Source organism: Astyanax mexicanus, unplaced genomic scaffold (assembly GCF_023375975.1).
Source record: "Astyanax mexicanus isolate ESR-SI-001 unplaced genomic scaffold, AstMex3_surface scaffold_34, whole genome shotgun sequence".
NCBI classification, from domain to species: Eukaryota; Metazoa; Chordata; class Actinopteri; order Characiformes; family Acestrorhamphidae; genus Astyanax; species Astyanax mexicanus.
In genome coordinates, this window is record NW_026040044.1 from 1,012,882 (window position 1) to 1,040,021 (window position 27,140).

Here is a 27,140-nt window from a genome sequence, read left to right on the forward strand (position 1 = left end):
TGAGGGTCAGGGTGCTGCTGCGGCTGTAGCGGCCGTTCTTCTCTTCTTCTGCACTGGTCAGAACCCCGTCCTTCACCTCTGAGCCGTCCACCGTCCAGCTGACCAGCGCCCCCTGTGGAGAGTAGCCAGACAGCAGGCAGAGCAGAGAGGCGGAGCCCTCAGACAGCTGCAGAGAGGAGGGGCGGAGCAGAGACACGGAGGGCTTCACCGTGGGACCGGCTGGAGAGAGAACACATACACACACACACACACACACACACACTGTTTAGAACAGACATGGTCCCAAATCAGCTTTACCTACCTACACCCCCCATGTAGTATAAGGGATATAAGGGTATAAGGCTTGATGGTGGGACCCCCAAACTCCAGTATAGTGAGATTAAAGTCACTAAGTAACAAAGATCCATTTAGAAAGCACTAATAGTGAGTCCACAGCGTAATCAGACTGCATTAGATTTAGTGCACTCCCAGATCTAGTCACTAACTCCAATAGTCCAACTGTGTCCAACACTGGAACGCTCAGTGAGTGTATTCTGGAAATGATCTCAACTCCAATAGAGACACAACTGGAAGCTCTGCAGCAGCACCAATGCTCTCCAGCACTGGAGAACATCTTCACTTTATTATCAACATCTTCAAATCATCACCATCACGTCTTTACAGCAAAAAAAAAACTTTAGAGCAAAGTTAGTTTCAAAGTCATTTTTAGGTTTATTCATATTTAACCCATCATGAATTTTGATATATATTTTTATAATATTTAATAACAAACCAATATGTTAGACAAATTTATAAGACAATTTATATAAGCTGTTAAGTTCTACTTATCTGCTTTTTAGGTTTCTTAGTAATTTGAAGGTCCAGAAAGCTAAATCACACGTAAAACAATGTCCATCAGCTTATGTTTAATAGAAACAATGACATTGATGGATATTTGCAATGAATAAATGCTTTGGTCTTATTTTAGCTACAATGCAATTAATATATTTTATCAATGAATTAAAAATGACTCACTACAAGGTATTAGATTAGTAATAAACATAATGATTTTTATAATAATAATAATATAGAATAGTTTCCTCTGTATAAAAAGGGCTGAAAAGTTGTTCCTAATAATTTTCATTTAATTTTATTTAAAATGCGACTATTAGTGTCACTGCATTTTAAATAATGGCATTACATACAACCTGATTTATCCATCATGAATTATGAAGTAGTAACCATGTATATTTATATTACATTAACTGGAAGAGAGTAACGTAATTTCAATTCTCTGTATGTCCTGTACATATGCAGTACTGACAATAAAACTACTTGACTTCACTTGAATTCCAGATCTGTTCACCATATTTCTTTAGGATGAAGTTTCAGCTGATATGGGTCTTATAAAATGTTACTAATATACTATTTAATTATTTCTAGCTCCAGTTACATTAATTAGATTATATCATGATTCTGTCATTATAATTTATATATATATTTAATTGTACATGTTTTAAAAACTAGCATCATTATAAAGTCTTACTGAATTCTGGATTTTTCTCATTTAAAATGTAAAAGAGAGACTTACTTATAGTGAGTTTAGTTCCTCCACCAAAAGTGTACCACAGTGATACATTCCAATGAAGCCGTCGTACAAAAACCTCTGTTACACTCCAGTGATGAACCACACACACACACACACACACACACACACACACACACACTCAGTCCTCTGGATATGTATCAGGTGTATCCAGTCAGAATCTGGGTGTATAAAATGGTGTGAGTGTAATATTGTTCTGTAATATTTAGAGTGTTTTCTTTGTTGTGTTTTAGGTTCAGGAGGGGTTCTAGATATTTCCATAGAGAGGTTCCACTTTGCATTATCAGCCCATGCTTCAGTGCTCTGCTAGTGTTTATAGTCCTGTGAGTTTAACACTTCATGACTGAGAGCTGCTGCCCAGCAACTTCACCCACAGCAACCATGACTTTCTTCTCCATCTTCATCTGGACTCTCACTCTCTGGATTCAGGGTAAGTCCTTCATTTCTATCTGCAGCTCTAAATTCATTTCTGTACTTATACAGTACAATAGAACATACTGTTTCTCATCTTTTACATTTTCTAATAACTGTAAGATTTCATTTATTTTATTTATTCATTCTTTCAGAATCCAGTGGTCAGGTGACTGTGGATCAGACTCCTACAGTGAAATCAGTTTCTCCAGGAGAATCACTTTCTATCAGCTGTAGATTCAGTTCTGCACCATACGGTTCTACTCCTGAAGTCTCCTGGTATCAGCAGAAACCTGGAGAAGCTCCTAAACTCCTGATCTATTATACTAACAGGAGACAGTCAGGAATTTCAGCTGGTTTCAGTGGTAGTGGATCTGGATCTTCCTTCACTCTGACCATCAGTAACATCCAGCCTGGAGATGCAGCAGATTATTACTGTCAGAGTTACCACAGTGGTGGAGTGTTCACACAGTGTTACAGAGCTGTACAAAAACCCCCTCACTCACACACTGCACTGCTGCACCTACTGCAGGAGCTACACAATACACACACACTTACACACTATATACACCAAGGTTATAATAATTTAAAATTTCTATTATAGTTTATTTTATTTAGTTTTTACTTCAATTAGTTTTTAGAGTGTGTATGCTAATTTCTATTTTTTATTAGTGCTTAATATTAGTTATTACTTTATTAATTATATTATTAGTTTTAGTTTTTTCATACTTTGGGTTATTTGTGAGCTGCAGGATTCAAAGTGTGTTATGTAATAAAACGAAAAAAATAAACCATTAAAAAAATATTAATTTACTGTAAAACAACCAACTGTCTCCAAGACCTATAACAGTCCACAATCTAGCAGCCTTAACTGTAAAATATGACTCTACAGAGAGTTTACTGGTGTTCTGGTTCAGTAGAAACATCTGAATTTAGATACATGCTGGTGCCCAATATAGTCCAAATGGAATCACGTTAAACTCAAACATCCCACATGTGTTTCTGAAAGTTCTTCTTACATTTACATCCATAAACAATGAAGACTGCAGAGCTTTCTGCTCAAGTCTGTCAATCTATCCACTATAATATATATAATATTTGTACTACATTTTCCCTCCAAATTTAAACACTTTTGATGAGAAAACCAATAACCTGGAACTAATATTTTCCATTTACATTCATGTATAATATGTTTAACACCTGTAACATTAATTAAGTGATAATATTCCTTTTCTCCCACAACTCACTACGATCTGTGATGATGATTCTGTATTTGTAGCCCATCCTACTTCACTTGGACCATCAGCATTTGCTGTTTTGGTTCAATCTTCTTCTTTATTTATTTTAATGTCCTAAGGTTTTCCTGGTCTTGGGCTCTTCTTCTTGGGTTTTCCTGATCTACTCTGATGACTAAAATATTTAAGTATTTTCTCATTTTATTGTTTTCCCAGGAGTCCCCAATCTTCACCTGAGAGTCCTATAGCATTTCACAATGAGAAATACCTGCTGATGAATGTGAGAACTCTCTTTAAGGATGGATAGCAGATATTATAGCAACCTTTCTCAATCTCTGAAGTTAACACAGCCAACATTCTCTAAAACATGGACCAGATGAGTTTAATTTTATGATTCTTACTGGGAGTAAGTTGGACTCCAGAAATAGACTGCATCTTTACAGCCCAGCTTATTTTTACATGGGCTCCATCTAGTGGTGGTGCCCATATCTAACCACTCCTGGTCTGATAACTCACTCTGGGTAAAACCCATGCACTCCTCAACTATTGCCAGATAAACCAGGTCTTTGATGTAATATGAAGAGATTTTAAAAGGTTTGTAAAAATAATCTACACAAAATATCATTAAAGTAGAATTATCAGTCTTCATATTTCATATCTGTAGACAATCACACATGTTCAAGCAGGTGCATGAAGAGTACATTCCTAGTCCTGGTAGTTGTAAGAGATACATTTTCAGGGTTTTATTTAATCTAAATAAATCTAAATGTAACTATTTTAATACCCATGTAGAAAATTCTTCTTAAATTTATCTGAAACTTTGTTAAATGTGTGTTTGATCTGATTGGACTCGTGTTTACTGTTATCAGCAGCAGTAAAGACAGAAGACAGAAGTGAAACCAGACCCCCCTCCAACCAGTGGAGCTCAGATCTGCCTGAACAGTCCTGATTGGTCCTCTTTCTCCCAGAATAGAGCAGAACTTTCAGCAGATGTTCAGCTTCATTCAGCCAAACTCACTCAAGCACAACACACACAGCACTGCACTGAAGCTGCAGCTAAACACACTCTCTACCAACACTGATCATCAGCATTCATTACAATACAACACACACAGTGTCCAAAATCCAGCTTTATTTCAGCACAGCAAAAGTATGGGGACAGCTACAGCACACTGACCAGAGTAAAGACACAAATATCAGCACTGTGTAGAATTTACACTCTATTGGAGATGCAGGTGGAAGCAGCTCTATGTTCACTTCTATCTTGGAGCTGCTAGCCTTCACACTCGCTCTTCCTCAACCTGATTGGCTGAACCACCTTTTCGTGGGTGACGGTGCAGGTAAACTCCTCCCTCTTTTCCCAGAGTGCTTTGCTGAGGGTCAGGGTGCTGCTGCGGCTGTAGCGGCCGTTCTTCTCTTCTTCTGCACTGGTCAGAACCCCGTCCTTCACCTCTGAGCCGTCCACCGTCCAGCTGACCAGCGCCCCCTGTGGAGAGTAGCCAGACAGCAGGCAGAGCAGAGAGGCGGAGCCCTCAGACAGCTGCAGAGAGGAGGGGCGGAGCAGAGACACGGAGGGCTTCACCGTGGGACCGGCTGGAGAGAGAACACACACACACACACACACTGTTTAGAACAGACATGGTCCCAAATCAGCTTTACCTACCTACACCCCCCATGTAGTATAAGGGGTATAAGGGTATAAGGCTTGATGGTGGGACCCCCAAACTCCAGTATAGTGAGATTAAAGTCACTAAGTAACAAAGATCCATTTAGAAAGCACTAATAGTGAGTCCACAGCGTAATCAGACTGCATTAGATTTAGTGCACTCCCAGATCTATTCACTAACTCCAATAGTCCAACTGTGTCCAACACTGGAACGCTCAGTGAGTGTATTCTGGAAATGATCTCAACTCCAATAGAGACACAACTGGAAGCTCTGCAGCAGCACCAATGCTCTCCAGCACTGGAGAACATCTTCACTTTATTATCAACATCTTCAAATCATCACCATCACGTCTTTACAGCAAAAAAAAACTTTAGAACAAAGTTAGCTTCAAAGTCATTTTTAGATTTATTCATATTTAACCCATCATGAAATTTGATATATTTTTATAATATTTAATAACAAACCAATATGTTAGACAAATTTATAAGACAATTTGTATAAGCAGTTAAGTTCTACTAATCTGCTTTTTAGGTTTCTTAGTAATTTGAAGGTCCAGAAAGCTAAATCACAGGTAAAACAATGTCCATCAGCTTATGTTTAATAGAAACAATAACATTGATGGATATTTTCAGTGAGTAAATGCTTTGGTCTTATTTTAGCTTCAACGCAATTAATAATTTTTTATCAATAAATTAAAAAATGACTCACTACAAGGTATTAGATTAGTAATAAACATAATGATTTTTATAATAATAATAATATAGAATAGTTTCCTCTGTATAAAAAGGGCTGAAAAGTTGTTCCTAATAATTTTCATTTAATTTTAATTAAAATGTGACTAATAGTGTCACTGCATTTTAAATAATGGCATAACACACAACCTGATTTATCCATCATGAATTATGAAGTAGTAACCATGTATATTTATATTACATTAACTGTAAATAGTAAAAGACCTTTTTAACTTTATAAATATTATAAAACCCTGAAACATTATATTAAGGACACACAGGGCCGGAGACTGAATGTAGAGTATAGAATCTATAAAAATCCAATGCCACCACTATATATAGTAATTATAATCTAAACTAATTCATCAACTCAAATATCATTACTTATTTATTTAATAGAAACATTTATACATAGTTTATGTACAGTAGTGTGATACTTTAGGCTAAAGAACATGTACATTAATGATAATTGTAAATATAATACTTATATAAGCACTATTGTTATTATTATAAAATAGTCATAACTGATGTACAACAACTGTATATACAACTATATTGTACACATAGTGTCTCCCATTCTCCTTTATTATATCTATTATCTGTACTTGCTGTAAAATTGGGAAGAGAGTAACGTAATTTCAATTCTCTGTATGTCCTGTACATATGCAGCACTGACAATAAAACTACTTGACTTGACTTGAATTCCAGATATGTTCACCATATTTCTTTAGGATGAAGTTTCAGCTGATATGGGTCTTATAAAATGTTACTAATATACTATTTAATTATTTCTAGCTCCAGTTACATTAATTACATTATATCATGATTCTGTCATTATAATTTATATATATATTTAATTGTACATGTTTTAAAAACTAGCATCATTATAAAGTCTCACTGAATTCTGGATTTTTCTCGTTAAAAATGTAAAAGAGAGACTTACTTATAGTTAGTTTAGTTCCTCCACCGAAAGTGTACCACAGTGATACATTCCAATGAAGCCGTCGTACAAAAACCTCTGTTACACTCCAGTGATGAACCACACACACACACACACACACACACACACACACACACACACACACACACACACACATTCCTACAATTGCGTATAAGTGGGGACCGGGTAAAAGCCCCGGTGAACTGAGGACCATAGTTTCTGCAGTAGTTAGAGAGCAGCAGTTCGAGTGTTTAGCCTCTAGATGTCGTCCAGATGCGGGTCATCACTTCAAACTGAGACTTAACCAATCAGCTGCAGAGTTAGCAAAAAAGTTTTTCACCACAGGAGTGAGGACATGAGTGGTTACTAGGCAGAATATGCAAATACCTTATTATGAATCTGCGCATAAACCTCAGCACCGCCCCCAGCGGTGCAAATATTTTTACAATAGAAATACACTCTGAAAATAGCCTAACCACCGAATACCTTTAGAGTTCTGGTTTAGAGTGATTATTAAATACTGGACTTTATCTGCACTTTATTTGCGCGGGTCAGCGGTTAGCATAGCCGCTAGCGCTTCACTAGGCCATTACGCCGAGAAGAAGAAGCCCGCCTACAAGTCTGTCTGACGAATAGCAACCGAATATCTACAGGTTCCATCCAATCCGGTTCTAGAAATGGTCTCAGTGAACGTCTGATCTGCAGAAACAGCGTTTATGATAGGCTAAATCCTCCGTCCGTTAAAGCACGGCGCTTTACCCGCGTTGGACCGGAGCGCGTTCAAAATTCCCCCGCGAGCCCGCGGCGGGATAATAATAATACACATTAACACTGACCCCAGTTAAACCAGTTCACCAACACCACCGTGGCCAGGTATTAGACCAATCAAACACGCGGCCTGCACTGCTAAGTTACCGTGTACTGACCACACAGTTACCCGAACACAGGGTCAGCGCTGCTGCTGACCACACACAGCTACCCGAACACAGGGTCAGCGCCGCTGCTGACCACACAGCTACCCAAACACAGGGTCAGCGCCGCTGCTGACCACACACAGCTACCCGAACACAGGGTCAGCGCCGCTGCTGACCACACACAGCTACCCGAACACAGGGTCAGCGCCGCTGCTGACCACACAGCTACCCGAACACAGGGTCAGCGCCGCTGCTGACCACACAGCTACCCGAACACAGGGTCAGCGCCGCTGCTGACCACACAGCTACCCGAACACAGGGTCAGCGCCGCTGCTGACCACACAGCTACCCAAACACAGGGTCAGCGCTGCTGCTGACCACACAGCTACCCGAACACAGGGTCAGCGCCGCTGCTGACCGCACACAGCTACCCAAACACGGCGGTCAGGGTCCCCCAGCTCAGACTGCGCAGCGGCGGCCATTAAATACAGTTTATCTTACCTTTAATAGAAGCTGTAGCGATGAAAACGGCTTTACACTGCAGACAGGTCCATTCAGTAACAAAGCAGCAGCGGCTCTTCCAGTAAACACCCGAAAGTGGCCGTAACCCGTCCGTTACAGCAAAGTTTCTTCCGTTTAAAAGTTTAGTCCGCGGCGCTCGTTCACCGTTTAGCGATGTGTCGTTCGCGAATATTCCGGTTCTAAGAGCCGGCTCTTTGAAGTGAACGATTGGAACCGGCTCCACAATGGGAGCCATTTTAGGATCCTATTTGGGAACTGTTCTTTTCCTTCAGTATCTCGCTGTCCCTCCGCCTCCCTGTCGTTGCGTTTGTGCTCTGTAAGTGCCACAGAGCCGACAGTTTTTTTTTTCCCAACGTGCTCCACACATCTGACCAATCACATGCAGCTTTCAATTACGTGACGGGGAAACACTAAAAAATGTGTTGTTATGCAGCATTTTTACTCATCACAAGTGCTTAAAAGTGTCAATAATAAAACAAAATGCTAGGTTTAACCTATTAATTATTTAAAGTAAAAAATATATATGAGCCGTTAGAGCCGCATCTCAAAATAGAGCCGAAAATCCCATCACTATCACCGTTTAGTTCGCTGATTCACTCGTATTAGATTCATATTTTCGAAGCTTGCGAATCGACTCCCTCCCATATTCAGCGAACATATTGAGGGAATGAACAACCTGAGCCGATTCTGTTGATTCAATAGTCAGTTCCTTCTATGAGACTCGGTCTGAGTGAGAGCCCCGGATAACAGTCAACTAACTGTTCTGATCAAAGATCAGTGTTTAAAACGAGTCATTTTGTTCAAGAGATGCTGTTTTTATTAAACACATATATATAAATAATGTATGTGTATGTGTGATTTAATATACACACAGATAGATATGTTGCATACCTGCACAACAACCCCATCATGTTTTTATGTTTTATTATTGTTGTTACTGGATATTAGTAAAGCTGCTTTGCAACATCAGTTGTTAAACTCAATACAAATAAATGAATGAACGAATTGGGAATTGGCTGGGCATAAAGGGGCAGCTTACATTGAGTATGATTGTTTGTGTAGCTGATACTTGTGTAATAAAACCCTTTTCTAGCTAGTGCAGGTTCATTCATTAATTAAGATGCTCTTAATTGGACCAAAATATCCTTCACTGGGTTCTGAAACTTATTTCACCTAATTAAAACATTTCAATTCAGAACCGGTTTGCCAAACATTTGATAAAGTGAATCAGAAAAACAAATCAGAAACAGAATAATATTAATGTAAAACTTTACTTCTGAAAGCAATATTATTGACTAAATGACCAGTAATGTCACAGGGAAAAAACAGGTCAGAAATCTTTAACCCCTTAAATACCTTGTGCGGTATATGGGCTACAGGTGTAGGTGATACAAAATCCTGTTTCTCTGCAGTAAAATAACATTTACATTCTGAACATTTTCTACATGACACTGCCTCTTCACTCTACTCCACTTAATATAATAAATAATAATAATAATAATAATAATAATAATAATAATTCCAAGTTAGTAACAGAAATCAATCCAAATTCTGCATGTTAAAACTAGCAGACATAAAACTTTGGTGGACATGAAATGTTTAATTTGTATTCAAGAAATTTCTTTAGGGGTTTAATGTCCGGCAGACAAATGACAGTCGGGGTTGTTAAGGGGTTTTAACAGAGGGAGTAAAAAAACAAACAAACAAAAAAAAAACTAGTGTTTGGCCAATATCACAACTCCCCTTGGCATGCAGGCAAATAAAAGGAAGCTGAGGATAATAATGTTTTACACATATTTTGTTGCTGGAATTTAGCATGTCATCTGATTGAGGACAGGATGTAGTTATTTATTCAGCTCACTAAACCTAATCTAAACTAACTGGAACAAATGTACTGCATACAATGTAACAAACACATGAAACATGGTGAGAACTGTGGTCCGGACGTTCAGGTGAAAATGCCCTATAAAATGCTGATTATTCAGCAGACCAAAATAAATGCATAAAAAAATAAAATAAAAATAAAAAAACAGTAAAAATATGCATGTACTGAGAAATCATAACGGCAGAAATGGCTTATGATTGGATTATTGCATACGTTCAAGGATTTGTTTTAGCAAGACTCACTATTCTATTATGGACAAAGTATTTAACATCCCTCCATGTTCTGTGTTTTAAGGCACTCTCAGTCTCAGTACATTTTAAACAGTCAGCTTTTCCAGGGACCTGGTGCCTCTCGATGAATACAGCTAAATGTTTTAAAACCGCAGCCTGCTCCTCCTCACTCCATCCACGCCTCCTAGGTTGAGATCTCTCTGAAAGCAACAGCAAAGTGAAGTTTAGAGAAATCACAACATTTTCCTAGATGATTTTTTCATTATATAATGTAAGAATGGTGCAATACCTAAATAACATCTGGATAACAGTGTTACAGAGCAAAATAACAATCCAGTAATAAACTGACTAATCTATAACCAGGGTTCATACACCTTTAACAAGGTAAAAATCAAGCACTTTTCAAGGCCCATTTTCAAGTTTTTCCAGCACCTTTCAGCTGTCATGAGTTAATGATAAAGATGATCTCAAAACTGCGATTCAGCGATAATCAATATATCTCAAAACTATTCCACACTTCACAGCAACTATACTACTGAGAAAAAATAGCAGGAATTATGCATTTATTTGTGTCAGATTTACACAATTTAAACACCACTAGGCAAATAACTTTCAATATTTTTGTTTTACTGAAAATGTAGAGGTGGGTAACCCAGGTCCGGAAAGTAAAATGCCACCCAGGCCTATCTACCATCCCCCTGAATGTTAAAATTCAAGCATTTTCCAGGATTTCAAGCACCCATATGATCCCTGTATAACAAAGTGTTTCAAGCAGCCAGAGTTGACATGCAGGCAAAGTGCACCTAAACCTCTTTAGTTCACCAGTCTTCTTATGAAGAGCCATGAGACATCATGTTTTCCATTCAAGCAACCAGAATCATGTGTCATATTGCTAACTATTTCTTTACAGACTGAGATTAAAAGGTAAAAACATCTGGACCATCAGTGCTTCTCTTAAATGGACTGAAATAATTTATATTGAGAAAGCTGAAACTCACTGCGCTCTGCCATCAGCCCTGCCTTCCTCTTCTGCATGCTGGTCATGGCGCCAGAGCTAGAGACACCATCACCCTCTGTAAAAAAAAAAAAAAAATAAACAAAATTTATATAGATCATTTTTAGTACACCAACTTTTCTAATACATTTTAAAACCCACAATAAAAAGGTACTGATTCATAGACGATGGAGAGACAGAAGAAGAAAATAACTTTTTTTTTTACATTACACACCAACATCTTTGGGACATCAAACGGTTGATGTCTTTTGTCCACAGAGTGAGAAATAGCACTAAATATCTCATTAACTCCATCACTCTGGATTTTAAGCTGTAGCCAGAAAACAACTGTTCTCAGGAGAACAGCTTTTCTGATCTATTGTCTGTAGAACTGACTGTGCTACAAACATAAGCCATCATTTTAGCGTGATAAAGGCTGACCATTCTGGCTCTCTCTCATGTATTTTATAATAAATACAATATCCTCATGTGTTAATATTTTTTTGGGTTCATATTGTATATGTACACTTTTTATAGCATACACTTCACCACAGTCAGGGTACCATTTAGGGTCTTACCCTTACCAAAATTTCCCCTCGGGGACCAATAAAAGTATCTATCTATCTATCTATCTATCTATCTATCTATCTATCTATCTATCTATCTATCTGAAGTCAGACTATGTTGAAATGTATTCAGAAAGGATTAAATATATAATAATAAAATATTATATATTATTGTGTAAATCAGTGGTTCTTCAGCATTATTGTCTTACCATAGGCATAATAACTTACCGGGCTGTTCTATCTGCTTCTTCTTCTGCTGATTACTAGAGCCAGATTCACAATTTTTGTTCACTGTAAAAAGAGAAACAATTTTATTTGCATTCCAAAAGGTTCAAATGCAGTTCATGGATGTTTACTTAATGTACTTTCTATACAGCAGCTGAGAACATCTTACTTTGGTCTGTTTTTTATTCAGTAAATTAATTCACTGCACGAAAAACACCTTCTGATAATATGAAGCTCATGTTTATTCGTATAAACTACACTTACCATCCATTTCTATAAATTCACGGTCATCTTCATCATCCACTTCTTTCCTTCTCCTCTGCGGTCTTTCCTTCTCTGGCGAGTCAAATCCTAAAATAAATAATAAAATCAAAATGAACCCCCAAAAGAGAATTAGTACATGCCTTGTGTGTGTTTCAAGTTTTTCTTCCCATCATGACGATAGTAAAGACACAGCCTAAATTAAGCTACACGGTGCATGATTAATGGCACGTCTACAGATCACTAAAATAAGGCCTTAAATCTCTTTGAGAACATATACTGATTGGTGTAAATATTCATTATTCTCAAACACAGTGGAACACATTCACAATATGCACAGAAACAGCTAGACTAAACAGTGTCAATGTAACACTAGCCATTTTCCCAGATCAGAATTCCAGTCACTTTTGCTTGCATGATGTGGTGCTACCCTGCTTTTGTCACATCTACATTAAATTTCAGAGCAGTGTGAAAAATATACCACGTTAACTAGGCTGATCATTAATGTGCCTCCGAGTCACTTCAAATCAAATTAATTTAAATATATTTTCTATTATATGTAGAAAAATGTGTCAGTAACATTCAATCAAATATTAATATTCTTTCATCTAACAGCTAATTATACTTTAATCTGTTAGAAATGTATATAATCAGATGGGGCAAAATATGTTTTTAATTTAGCCACAGTAACTGATGTATTTTTCTGTGGCCCATTATGTGTACTTCATACCATTTCAATAAATACACACTAAAACTCACCAGGATCTTCTGTCAGCTTTCTCTTAACCCCGGTGCAGGTGCCACCATCATCAGCATCTGTGATAAACAAAAAAACATTATAAAATATATAAATATATAAATAAACACACATACATACACACACATATATACACATACATATACACATTGATACTTTTATAGTCGCAATGAATTGTAATCAAATCTAAAACGTAAGGTGCCTAGAGATTCCCACCCCTAATAGACAAGATAAACTCACCATGAGGCTCCATTCGCCTTTTCTTCTTGATTGTGGCAGTGAAGCCAGATACACCTTCATCATCCTCTGTAAAATAAAAACAATAATAAACTGTTTGTCTGGAATAGCTTATGGCAATTCTGCTGTATATGGAGACATTACAATATCAATGTGCAGATAAAACATTTAACAAAGTTTGTAAATAGCCATCAATTTATTATTACATCATGAACTATGGTACAGGATGATTACAAATTCTGCACACCATGTTACGATGTGTTCAGTGGTGAAACACAAACTAGTGTTTTACCGCTGACATGCTAAAAACTCACCATGAGGTTCCATGCTCACTACTGGTCTGTCTGTCTGTGGGCTGTCAGTTTGTGCCATACTGCTACCTGCAATTTTTCATTACCATTACATTAAGTATCTCATAAAAAGGACTATAAGGATTTACAGAAAGACACAGGTGTTATGGATAATTTCCGATTCATAAGTATTAAATATTTGTAGAGTATAATGAAATACCAAAAACCTAAACACCTAAAATGATAATTAACAGTCTAAACACGTGTATTAATGTGTATAATAACGTATAGGACATTAATAAAAACACATCTTTTACAAAGTAACTGGCATTTAAAGAACCTATTCAAAAGGGTTTAGAATATTAGACAAATATTTTAAATGTATTCAGAAACATACCAGGAAGTGAAAAGTCAAGAGTGTTGAGATTCTGGCCTTTGATGGTCTCCGTGCCTTTCTCCATTGCAAAGAGAAGTTTGCTGATCCTTGACAGCTGAAGTGTTTTATCTGTTTGTCTGTAAAAATCACAGTGCACCCTAATGTCATGTCCCATGAATCTCGCAACTTGCTCCAACTCTTGCTGGTCAAGATTCAGCAGCTGACAAAGTGTAGCAACCTGCTTTCTTAGTTTGGTTGATCTAAGGAGTCCTGGGTTTTCTGCCTTGCTCTCTTCTGAAAATCTCCTCAGACAGTCACAGCCACGAAAGTTTGACATTGCAGAAGGTCTTGCGAAGACAAAAGGGTTCTGATCAGGTACACCAGCTTCTTTTCTTTTTTCTATCAGGAAATCAATTGATGCTTTTGTTCTATCTGGTAGGAGAATTGGCACTTTTCTACCTCTCTTTCCTCTGATTTCTATTCTGGTAAGGGTCTTGCTCAGTTCTTGCTCAAGCGGTGTTAGTGTTTGAAATATATCCCCATTTACTGGGGTCCTGTTTGCGTTCATGTACATGTCTAAGGTCAAGCGGGAGGCCTCACCTTCCCTTCGTCTATTGAACACAATGACCTGTGACAGAAGGCTCTCAGTCAGGTCCTTATAAGCAGACATGTTGATGCCATCTAGCAACTCCCGTTTTGCTTCGTCTTCAACCTTTCTAAGGTGCTCTTGGAGGATCATGACATCTTTAGTCAATGGGATACCGTCATCTTTGTTCCACCTGTTCTCTTCCATTGTTTTGTGTGCATTAAAAGAAACACTGTCTTTCCACTTCTGTTCTAAAAGTTCTTTGAACTTCTTTGCATTCCTTTCAGCCAAGTCATCATCATTTTCCAGAGTCTGGCCAATAAGCACATCAGTCACTCCTTTTAATGAGAAGCCAATTTTGACAGCAGTTGATGCCTTTCTGTATGCATTCTTGCTTGGGCTAAACTGAGAGATCCTTTTAACTGCCTTCAGCAGCACCTGAAACTTGGATACATGGCACAGATCTTCAAGATTTTTAATACTCTTATCAATTTCCTTTGCTGCCACAACGAGTCGACCCAGTTCTCTCATTTTCTGAGAAATGTAACCAGTTGCATTATTTTTCCCACGATTTAGCAGCACATTACCATATTTACAGATCAACGCATCATTCCGTACAGTAAAGGACACAGCATCTTTTTGCATTCCATGAATGACATTCTCCAATGCCTCCGAGGTCTCCGAAATGGGTAGCAGGCTTGAAGATGCTTTCTGAACTCTACTGTTGCTCTTTTTCTCAGCATCTTTCCCAGGATCATTTTTAGCTCTGCAAGTTCCCTGATGTTTCCAAAGATCACTTTTCACAAACATGGCGTAGCAGTACTGGCAAGGAAGGTAATTATCGACAGAAGCTTCAAAAGAAGGTTGTTTCCACGTCACTATTTCCCCATGGCCACTCTTAAGGACTTCTAAGTTATGTTTATAGTCACCTTTATTCCGCAGCCCCTCTAATAGATCCTTTCTTTTCTTCGATCCTAAGGGGAAGCTGAACGCATAAGCCACCTCTCTGACATCCATATGGGCACGTTCCAAATGCCTGCTTAACTTTTTGTTTGACTTTCCACAGTAGAGGCAGTAATGGTTTTTGTCCCACTTTCGTTTACCATTTAGATTTTTTTTGCAAACCTTCACAGTTATATTCGAAGCTGTGGTTTTTTTTGGACTCTGTTTTCTGGACTTGTCTGTTCTTCTGTTTGTTCTAATAGACTTGTTTTTGTTATCACTTTTGGTTCCCTTTGGTTTTCTGGACTTGTCTGTTCTTCTGTTTGTTCTAATAGACTTGTTTTTGTCGTCATCACCATTGGTTCTTGTTTTCCTCGTTTGTTTTTTGCACTTGTCTGGACTTGTGTTTGTTCTATTGAACTGTTGGTCATTATCCAAATTTTCATCACTACTGCAAACCTCACTGTCATCAGTACTACTGGATGATGGCTTGTAGTCAGCATCTGAGTATGCAGAATTAATGGACTCCTCAGAACTTGAGTGAAACTATAAGTAAAGAAAAATATTGAACAAAAGCTAAAACATCTAATCAAACCAACAGGACAGCAATACTCCCCTTGACTCTCCCTTTCACCTGTTTAATCTCTTCAAAGTCTACTATTTAACTTCAGAAATACTAAAGGAATTATTCACTCTAAAAAATCTCTATAGTATAACCCAGATGTATTTAATCAGGCAAGACATATTTTGAAGAACAGATTTAGCTGCATGTTACTAGAGCTCTGAAGCTAGCATTACTCACAAAAACTATCCTAAGGAGTAAAGTTTCTGCAATAAAAACACACATCACCAAAACTTCTCAATTAGTTCACTACAGTATGATTTACTGTGAAATGTTAAAATAATAAGACTTGTGTAGCTAAATGTGACCAGCATCTTAGACAACCAACTCAGGAGCAACTATGATGACTGTCATACACAGGAGACATCTGATCCAAGATCTACTGGCTCTGCTGCTGTCTCAAGTGTCTTATAGAGGTCAAACGTTAAACAAAAATACTTGAGTCCTAAAATCACACTGAGAAATCTGTGAGCCAATAATTAAGGTCAGCATGCTGTGGGAACATGATGACCGATGTTTTGGTGAATAATTCTTATAGAAACAGCTGGACTCTTTAGATGACTTGAGTTGCATTGTTAGCATTGACAGACTTGCAGTTCCAGTTCCATACTAAGGAAACTCTAAACATGTCTTGGTGAATTGACATTTAAGTAAAGTTTAAACAGTTTAAACAATATAATTTCTGGATGAACAACTCCTACGGTAACAGGATGCATTATTAAAATGACAAAATATATACCTGCTCAGCCTCCAATGCCATTTTTCTGTAGTTGTTGAATCTGCAAAACAATATAAGGAGTAAGCAATACTGCACAGTGAAAAGGAAAACAAGCAATATACATAAACCACTATAGCAATTGTTTGAGAACTGACTGACATGGTTTTACACCAGCTTATCTATTAGTCTTTTAATCTAATCTAATTAACCTAAATTTACACATATGGAGATATGAAAGCAGAAATATAGGATTTCAGAAATATAGGATATCAAGATTTTTCCTGTGGAAAAAATATATTTCACACTTCTACTCAGTGATAAAACTCCTGCATACAGACTGCAATTTAAAAGCTCCTCCATAGAAAAACAGTAGATGATTCAGCCTGTAATTTTCTCAGAGGACGTCTGAGAAACATGTACGTGATCGTTCTGAACGGGAGTAAAATCACAGAGGATAAAAACCCCCATAAAAAAGAAAATTACCCAGAACCCCCTAAAATACTAATCCCGTCGTCCAGATAGGATTTAAAAAGTTAAAGTAGGGGGGATGGGAATCAGAGTTAGAGTAAAGGGGGGGTGAGAAAGCAGAGTTAGGGTGAAGGGAGGGTGAAAAAGCAGAGTTAGAGTGAAGGGGGGTGAGAAAGCAGAGTTAGGGTGAAGTGGGGGGTGAAAGCAGGGTTAAGAGTAAAGGGGGGGGTGAAAGCAGAGTTAGAATGAAGTGGGGGGTGAAAGCAGGGTTAGAGTAAAGGGGGGGGGGGTGAAAGCAGGGTTAAGAGTAAAGGGGGGGTGAAAGCAGGGTTAGAGTAAAGGGGGGGGGTGAAAGCAGGTTTAAGAGTAAAGGGGGGTGAAAGCAGGTTTAAGAGTAAAGGGGGGTGAAAGCAGGTTTAAGAGTAAAGGGGGGTGAAAGCAGGTTTAAGAGTAAAGGGGGGTGAAAGCAGGTTTAAGAGTAAAGGGGGGGTGAAAGCAGGTTAAAGAGTAAAGGGGGGTGAAAGCAGGTTTAAGAGTAAAGGGGGGTGAAAGCAGGTTTAAGAGTAAAGGGGGGTGAAAGCAGGTTTAAGAGTAAGGGGGGGTGAAAGCAGGTTTAAGAGTAAAGGGGGGTGAAAGCAGGTTTAAGAGTAAAGGGGGGTGAAAGCAGGTTTAAGAGTAAAGGGGGGTGAAAGCAGGTTTAAGAGTAAAGGGGGGTGAAAGCAGGTTTAAGAGTAAAGGGGGGTGAAAGCAGGTTTAAGAGTAAAGGGGGGGTGAAAGCAGGTTTAAGAGTAAAGGGGGGTGAAAGCAGGTTTAAGAGTAAAGGGGGGTGAAAGCAGGTTTAAGAGTAAAGGGGGTGAAAGCAGGTTTAAGAGTAAGGGGGGGTGAAAGCAGGTTTAAGAGTAAAGGGGGGGGTGAAAGCAGGTTTAAGAGTAAAGGGGGGGGTGAAAGCAGGTTTAAGAGTAAAGGGGGGGGTGAAAGCAGGTTTAAGAGTAAAGGGGGGGGTGAAAGCAGGTTTAAGAGTAAAGGGGGGGTGAAAGCAGGTTTAAGAGTAAGGGGGGGGGTGAAAGCAGGTTTAAGAGTAAAGGGGGGGTGAAAGCAGGTTTAAGAGTAAGGGGGGGTGAAAGCAGGTTTAAGAGTAAGGGGGGGGTGAGACTGCGTTAGAGTAAAGTGGGGGGGATGGGAATCACAGTGAACAAAGGCAGACAAAGCAGAGTTAGAGTAAAGGGGGGGGTGAGACTGAGTTAGAGTAAAGTGGGGGGATGGGAATCACAGTGAACAAAGGCAGACAAAGCAGAGTTAGAGTAAAGGGGGGGGGGGTGAGACTGAGTTAGAGTAAAGTGGGGGGATGGGAATCACAGTGAACAAAGGCAGACAAAGCAGAGTTAGAGTAAAGGGGGGGGGGTGAGACTGAGTTAGAGTAAAGTGGGGGGATGGGAATCAGCGTTAGAGTGAACAAAGGCAGAGAAAGCAGAGTTAGAGTAAAGCAGTTTTTGTACATACTTCATAAAACTACTTAAATACTACTTTCCCCAGGTGTTCATATTTTTTTTGCCGACCCCAGCACCGACACACAGCGGAGAACTAACTAACGCTAACTAACCAAAATAGCCTATACAGTTTGCTCTGTTTAACTAATACTAAAGAAACGTGTGTTTACCAAAGACTAACACTTACACCTTTATTTTATCAAGATTACACAGACAATACGTTTAAAAAGCATGATAAGATAAGAGAAACAACGCTCACCTGGTTTTAAAAGCTGGAGTGGTGCCGCAGCTCAAGAGAATGCCTCTGCAACATGTAGAGTGAGTGGCTTTAAAATGGCGGCCTTGATTCGCGATTCGGAGTGCGATTCATTTAAATGAATCGACCCTTTGGTACGCTTCTGTCTTTATTGCCTTAACAGCTGTGTATTCCTATTTTTTTGTTCCCCTTAAATAGCGCCGTGGTTGTATGAATGCAGGTTTAAAAGAATCGGTTAGGGAACCAAGCCTCCCCAGTAGGTCTTTAAAAAAAAAATGTATAAAATAAATACCTTTAAAAAATAATAAATAATATAACAAATTAATAAAATAATGTATTCATTTTATAATGAATAAAAAATCATACTATTATAATTAATAATAATAATTAATGTTCATCTGATTTTGTACTCGTCTTTTATATTTGAGAAAAGACAGAGACGCGAATCAGACGACACCATTCGTTTGCCAGTGTTGTGCCTAATTCAGCAGCCCTGTCAGAAAAAAGCAACCCCTCGCCGCGCACCGTCTTCCTGTCTTTAAACTCAAGAAGATGGCGGGGGTAGTGATTTCGGCACAGCAGAAACACAACAGGCTTCGGCTGTGGCTTTTTTTATATTAGTACAGCTCAAGTCAAAGCAGAAAAATAGGTTGAACACTAAGCATGATCTGCGAGTAACACTGTCTGCTGCAACAAACTTCAAACTCTGATCAGAAGTAAAGTACATGCCCAACTGTCTCACTGACTAAAATAAAAGACTTGTTAGGTATAAGAATCTTGTTTTGTAGCCTTATTTATTTGATGCAGATTTGATATTTAAATGTATTGTAGTAACCTTTATACATGCAGATGGCATGGTCCTCCTCAGTTTCTTGCTAATGTACTCTGAATGCAGAGACATGTAGAGCAGTAAAATATTTAATTGTGTGGCCTTATTTATATTGTGTTGTTTTGATATTTAATTGTATTGTAGATACTTTTATGTTTGAATGCATACATATGTTTAAATTGTTTTTGAAGGCCATTTATCAAAACTAAATTTGTTTGGTTTATTATTCTATACAATTGGGTACACATAGAAAACATCAAAATATGTCTAGACCTCTGGGACTGCATAAGTGTGGCTACTTAAAACTGAAATGAAACCTGAGATGTCCAACATGTGCTCCAAGTATCAAAACCATGGCACAGAAAAAAATATCATAAATGTACCTAACAGAAAAGTGCTGGCATTGGCATCATGGGGTTGAAAATACTCGTTGTTTTCTACCACATTTATTACCACAATGTAAAGGTATTAATAAAATTCTATGTTGAAAATGAGGCACAGAATTGGCTCTGAGCAAATCCTCAGAGCCGCTGCCCTTTATTTTATGCCCAGCCAATACAATTCAAGAGAGTGTACATTTGATTATCCAACAGCAAAACACAGTTAACGTAGTCACATGTATTTATATAGAGTTTTTAACAACTGATGTTGTTTTAAAGCAGATTTATTGACATCCAGTAACAACACAAAAACATGATGGATAAAACACAAAAACATGAGTTGTACACGTACATAACTTCTATATAGCTAGATAAGTACTATTATTAACCCTTTGAAAACCAGGTCAGTTTTTAAGAATGTATTTGTAGTTTACACTACCTTTATCTTTCTATATATTACAAAGCATTTATAGGAGACAGTCACATGTCAGATATTATTTTCAGGAGATTCTATTCTAGTCAAATATATCTTATATTCACCTGTAAATTAAGGCTGGCCCGAATAGCGTTTTTTGAGCTCGGGATATTCGGCTTTGTAGCGAATATTCAAATATTCGTTAAAAAAGCCGTATTAAAAACGAATTAAAGTACGAAAAAGTGCAAATCACGGCCCCCTTAATATATTGCAAAATTTTCCACGGACACCGGGCCCCGAAAAAAAAATCCCCATCCCTTTCCTCACGGGTCGGACACAAGGTTTAAGAAAATGGTCTGTGATAGATGTCTGTTTTTTTTAATTCACACTGTTCTTATTTCTCATTAAATATCTACTAGAAGCAGATTAAATCTGTACAGCATAATTTATTTCACTGCAGTCCTGAATATATGGAGTGCATTATGTCTCCTTATGTTGTGCTGTGTGCTCGGACTGCACTGCCTGCTCTGGTGTTTTCACCCCGTTTTTTTTTTGGTGTTTTCACCCCGGAATGTCTACTTCCCCACATCATGGCTTTTGTGTTTTCACACCTAAGCTATTTGCTTAAAACAAAAAAACAAATATATATATATATATATATATATATATATATATATATATATATATATATATATATATATATATATATATATTAGAGTAGAGGAAAGTCATTGTAAATTATGTTACTGTTCTTGGTGTATTTCGGTTTAATGATTGTGCAGTTATTAGCCCGATTACTGATTTTGTGTTTTTGCACTTGGGCTATAAGCTCAATATAAAATAGTTCGTTTGTTTAGAAATTACTTTATATTCTTAAACCATGTTAAATTATATTAGATTATAGGAAATTCATTCAGACATCATTCTTTACATTTTAATTATTACACTACAACCGTCAAGCTGTCTCTGCTCCTCCAATTAAATTTTCCAATTAAATCCACATTAATTTAGTAGAGCATTAAACTAAAAATCTGAGATGTATGTGCTATATGTATATGTATGTGTATGTATATGTATGCTATCTCTGCCCCCAAAACTGTCCAATATCTTGCTTAACAGACGCGCCAAATCCCCCGCGATCACGCGAGGTGCAGCGCACTGATGAATTCATGCGTTGAGCTATTAACGCGCAGATAAGCTGTAACTGGTGAAACATCACAAAAATCACAATGTGATTTCTTACATTAAAACAGACCATTTTCTTTCGCCGAACCTGACAGGGCCCGCGGAAAGCGGTGGAAATTCTCGAAATTCCCGGCCCGTGTTCATGCAGCGGGTGATTCAGGCAGATATTTGCGGTTTTTATTAATATTACTTTATTGTTCTATTCTTTTGCTGAGTTTTTCGTTTTTGATCTTTTGAAATTCGTTAGATTAGATTGTATTGGGCTTAGTTTAGTTGGTTATTTTCCAATTTCATATTTATTTTTCTGTCTATTATTAAATTTCGTTATTGATTTTTCACTATTTTTAAGAGCAGGCCTTATTTGCCTCACGGATAAATACTTTGACTTTTATTTCGCCAGAAGAGACTTGAGACTTGCCTCGGACTCCTCACCAAAGACTTGGGAGCATCTCTGCCTCTCTTATAACGCCATTAACCTGAACAGAAGTGTGATTTTAGAGTGAGGTGGAGCTCTGGAAAGGGAAAAAAAACGAATATCCGAATACCCGAATGTTCGGGTCCAGCCCTACTGTAAATAATTTTTTTTGGTATTTGCAATAATTCTACCATGTTTTGATCAATAACCTGCAATGTTTGGGTTTTCTTTTGGTTATCAGGAATATGAAACAGTTTACAGCTTACAAATTTTACTGTAAAAAGATAATATATGGTGTTGGCTGTAAGTGCAATGATTTTGTTTATGCCTTATTTATAATCAATATCCCTGCTAAAAAAAAATCAGTTCAAGATCAGCTGGTCATCCAGACAAAATATAGCTGGCTAAACTAACCAGCATATGTTTTTCTGAATGACCAGCTGGTCTTGTGCTGGATTTATAGCAGGGATAAATTGCTACATGATCCGTGATTTACAATACATGAAAGACGTCCATATAAAATAAAGAAATCTCAATTTATTACCTTGTGTGTATTTTATATGGCTGTCAGTATAACACATAGCCTCTGAGTACGTCTAAATATAGACTCGATTCAGTCATATGTTCAGTATGATGATTCAGTATAAATACAGTTAATAAAATGAATAAAGTTAATAAAAACAGCATCTCTTGAACAAAATGACTCGTTTTAAACACTGATCTTTGATCAGAACAGTTAGTTGACTGTTATCCGGGGCTCTCACTCAGACCGAGTCTCATAGAAGGAACTGAGGAACAGAGTCGGCTCAGGTTGTTCATTCCCTCAATATGTTCGCTGAATATGGGAGCGAGTCGATTCGCAAGCTTCGAAAATATGAATATGAATCAGCGAACTAAACGGTGATAGTGATGGGATTTTCGGCTCTATTTTGAGATGCGGCTCTAACGGCTCATATATATTTCTTACTTTAAATAATTAATAGGTTAAACCTAACATTTTGTTTTATTATTGACACTTTTAAGCACTTGTGATGAGTAAAAATGCTGCATAACAACACATTTTTTAGTGTTTCCCCGTCACGTAATTGAAAGCTGCATGTGATTGGTCAGATGGGTGGGGCACGTTGGAAAAAAAAAACTGTCGGCTCTGTGGCACTTACAGAGCACAAACGCAACGACAGGGAGGCGGAGGGACAGCGAGATACTGAAGGAAAAGAACAGTTCCCAAATAGGATCCTAAAATGGCTCCCATTGTGGAGCCGGTTCCAATCGTTCACTTCAAAGAGCCGGCTCTTAGAACCGGAATATTCGCGAACGACACATCGCTAAACGGTGAACGAGCGCCGCGGACTAAACTTTTAAACGGAAGAAACTTTGCTGTAACGGACGGGTTACAGCCACTTTCGGGTGTTTACTGGAAGAGCCGCTGCTGCTTTGTTACTGAATGGACCTGTCTGCAGTGTAAAGCCGTTTTCATCGCTACAGCTTCTATTAAAGGTAAGATAAACTGTATTTAATGGCCGCCGCTGCGCAGTCTGAGCTGGGGGACCCTGACCGCCGTGTTTGGGTAGCTGTGTGTGGTCAGCAGCGGCGCTGACCCTGTGTTTGGGTAGCTGTGTGGTCAGCAGCGGCGCTGACCCTGTGTTTGGGTAGCTGTGTGGTCAGCAGCGGCGCTGACCCTGTGTTTGGGTAGCTGTGCGGTCAGCAGCGGCGCTGACCCTGTGTTTGGGTAACTGTGTGGTCAGCAGCAGCGCTGACCCTGTGTTCGGGTAACTGTGTGGTCAGTACACGGTAACTTAGCAGTGCAGGCCGCGTGTTTGATTGGTCTAATACCTGGCCACGGTGGTGTTGGTGAACTGGTTTAACTGGGGTCAGTGTTAATGTGTATTATTATTATCCCGCCGCGGGCTCGCGGGGGAATTTTGAACGCGCTCCGGTCCAACGCGGGTAAAGCGCCGTGCTTTAACGGACGGAGGATTTAGCCTATCATAAACGCTGTTTCTGCAGATCAGACGTTCACTGAGACCATTTCTAGAACCGGATTGGATGGCACCTGTAGATATTCGGTCGCTATTCGTCAGACAGACTTGTAGGCGGGCTTCTTCTTCTCGGCGTAATGGCCTAGTGAAGCGCTAGCGGCTATGCTAACCGCTGACCCGCGCAGTTGAAGTGAGAGGCTGTCCGGGATTGTATTGTTGTCTGTGTGAAAGCTGGAGGGTATTTCGGCAGTTGGATGAATCCTCGGTTACCTGGAGATATTTAGTAGTATATATCTGATTTTTGAATAATGCAAATACATGTATATCTACTCTCTAGCCTGTGAACTGCCTGGAAACAGTGTCTGAATTTTTCATTGGTCCAAAAAACCGGACCAATAAGAAAAATGGATTAGCTTTCCACGCCCCCTCTAATAATCTGAGTGCTGCGCTCATCAGGAGCCTACAGGGGCGCTAGTGAGCATGTGTGTTTATGTCTAAAAACCCATATTTAGCATGAAATGAGGACCATGCTGAAAATTGGTCAGGAGCATCAGGAGGCTATAAGGAGGCGATTGCAATGAAAAACGAGTGAGGACCGGCAAAATGTCCTCACTTCCCGAAAATGTCCTCACTCGAAAGGTCTAAAACTTGCGGTGGTCCTCACAAGTATAGCATTGTAAACACACACACACACACACATACACACACTCAGTCCTCTGGATATGTATCAGATGTATCCAGTCAGAATCTGGGTGTATAAAATGGTGTGAGTGTAATATTGTTCTGTAATATTTAGAGTGTTTTCTTTGTTGTGTTTTAGGTTCAGGAGGGGTTCTAGATATTTCCATAGAGAGGTTCCACTTTGCATTATCAGCCCATGCTTCAGTGCTCTGCTAGTGTTTATAGTCCTGTGAGTTTAACACTTCATGACTGAGAGCTGCTGCCCAGCAACTTCACCCACAGCAACCATGACTTTCTTCTCCATCTTCATCTGGACTCTCACTCTCTGGATTCAGAGTAACTAACCTGTTTCACACTGCTGGACAATTTCAAGCGGAATATTTTTTTAATTCTAAACCGTTGTAAAATATGTGAATTAACCTTTTTACTCACTTTCAGGATCCAGTGGTCAGGTGACGGTGACTCAGACTCCTGTAACGTCCTCGTCTGCAGGAGAAACAGTTAAAATCAGCTGTACAACCAATCCTGCAGTGCATCGCTATGGTGATGGGGATGAAGGATTATTCTGGTATCAGCAGAAACCTGGAGAAGCTCCTAAACTCCTGATTAAATATGTAAATCAGTTACAGTCAGGAATTTCAGCTGGTTTCAGTGGTAGTGGATCTGGATCTTCCTTCACTCTGACCATCAGTAACATCCAGCCTGAAGATGCAGCAGATTATTACTGTAAGAGTTACCATGAGATCAGTAGTAGCGCTGTGTTCACACAGTGTTACAGAGCTGTACAAAAACCCCCTCACTCACACACTGCACTGCTGCACCTACTGCAGGAACTACACACACACTAACACACTCACACACACACACACACACACACATTATACACTAACAAACAATACATGCTTTGGACAAAAGCGTCTGCCAAATGTAATGTAATGTAATGTAAAAACATGCACTAAAGTTAAAAAGTTATAAAGTTATTTTTTATTAATTCTAGTATTAGTTTTCGTTTTTTCATAATTTGGGTTATTTGTGAGGTGTAGGATTCAAAGGGTGTTATGTAATAAAACGAACAAAAAATAAACCATTAAAAAAATATTAATTTACTGTAAAACAACCGTCTCCAAGACCTATAACAGTCCACAATCTAGCAGCCTTAACTGTAAAATATGAGCCTACAGAGAGTTTACTGGTGTTCTGGTTCAGTAGAAACATCTGAATTCAGATACATACTGATGCCTAAAATAGTCCAAATGGAGTCACGTTAAACTCAAACATCCCAAATTTGATTCTGAAGGTTCTTCTTACATTTACATCCATAAACAATGAAGACTGCAGAGCTTTCTGCTCATGACTGTCAATCTATCCACTATAATATATATATATATATATATATATATATATATATATATATATATATATATATATATATATATATATAAAATATTTGTACTACATTTCCCTCCAAATTTAAACACTTTTGTTGAGAAAACTAATAATAACCTGCAACTAATAACTTTCTATTTCGATCCAGGTATAACATGTTTTAACACCTGTAACATTAATTAAGTGATAATATTCCTTTTCTCCCAGAACTCACTATGATCTGTGATGATGATTCTGTATTTTTAGTCCATCCTTCTTCATTTGGACCATCAGCATTTGCTGTTTTGGCTCAATCTTCTTCTTTATTTATTTTAATGTCCTAAGGTTTTCTTGGTCTTGGGCTCTTCTTCTTGGGTTTTCCTGATCTACTCTGATGACAGATACTAAAATATTTAAGTATTTTCTCATTTTACTGTTTTCCCAGGAGTTCCCAATCTTCACCTGAGAGTCCTACAGCATTTCACAATGAGAAATACCTGCTGATGAATGTGAGAACTCTCTTTAAGGATGGATAGCAGATATTATAGCAACCTTTCTCAATCTCTGAAGTTAACACAGCCAACATTCTCTAAAACATGGACCAGATGAGTTTAATTTTATGATTCTTACTGGGAGTAAGTTGGACTCCAGAAATAGACTGCATCATTACAGCCCAGCTTATTTTTACATGGGCTCCATCTATGGGTGGTGCCCATATCTAACCCCTCCTGGTCTGACAACTGACTCTGGTTAAAACCCATGCACTCCAAAACTATTGCCAGAAAAACCAGGTCTTTGATGTAATATGAAGAGATTTTATAAGATTTGTACATAAGGTATCTGTAATTTTATTAGTCTTCATATTATATATCTGTAGACAATCACAATTGAACACATGTTAAAGCAGGTGCATTAGGAGTACATTCCAAGTCCTGGATGTTGTGAGAGTGAAGTTTTAAGGGATATATTTGATCTAAATTAATCTA

General features: G+C 38.4%; 2 protein-coding genes, 1 long non-coding RNA gene and 1 gene segment (V, D, J or C); 2 read left to right on the plus strand and 2 right to left on the minus strand.

The window, feature by feature from the left end:
- LOC111190008 (uncharacterized) overlaps positions 1-27,140 on the plus strand; it is a 751,666-nt gene that overhangs the window by 421,057 nt on the left and 303,469 nt on the right. The window lies entirely within an intron of this gene.
- LOC125790039 (uncharacterized) overlaps positions 1-27,140 on the minus strand; it is a 280,980-nt gene that overhangs the window by 102,240 nt on the left and 151,600 nt on the right. The window lies entirely within an intron of this gene.
- Positions 1,577-25,661, plus strand: LOC111196858 (probable non-functional immunoglobulin kappa variable 6D-41). The segment is given in 2 exon segments: positions 1,577-2,015; positions 25,228-25,661. Coding segments are annotated over 2 exon segments (501 nt in total).
- Positions 9,258-19,150, minus strand: LOC125790031 (uncharacterized). 3 transcript variants are annotated; one of them, XM_049473130.1, is made up of 10 exons: positions 18,909-19,150; positions 16,716-16,755; positions 13,848-15,900; positions 13,475-13,540; positions 13,164-13,229; positions 12,926-12,982; positions 12,170-12,256; positions 11,909-11,971; positions 11,119-11,193; positions 9,258-10,320 (listed from the first exon to the last, which is right to left on the minus strand). In XM_049473130.1, the coding sequence occupies exons 2-10, from the start codon at positions 16,734-16,736 to the stop codon at positions 10,106-10,108; spliced, it is 2,703 nt and encodes a 900-aa protein (XP_049329087.1). In that variant the 5' UTR covers positions 16,737-16,755; positions 18,909-19,150; the 3' UTR covers positions 9,258-10,105. The 3 variants fall into 3 exon arrangements, with proteins under 3 accessions (XP_049329087.1, XP_049329088.1, XP_049329086.1); XM_049473131.1 differs by lacking the exon at positions 18,909-19,150 and having other exon boundaries at positions 13,848-13,963; positions 16,716-17,076; XM_049473129.1 differs by lacking the exon at positions 18,909-19,150 and having other exon boundaries at positions 16,716-17,068.

What these genes read in the sequence shown, in the direction of transcription:
- LOC125790031 (XM_049473130.1), bottom strand. Translation starts at nt 16,736, where the DNA reads ATGGCATTGGAGGCTGAGCAG. An exon ending in AAGGCGAATGGAGCCTCATG is followed by an intron (nt 12,983 to 13,163) that starts GTGAGTTTATCT and finishes TGTTTATCACAG; the next exon opens with ATGCTGATGATGGTGGCACC. An exon ending in AAAGCTGACAGAAGATCCTG is followed by an intron (nt 12,257 to 12,925) that starts GTGAGTTTTAGT and finishes TATTTATTTTAG; the next exon opens with GATTTGACTCGCCAGAGAAG.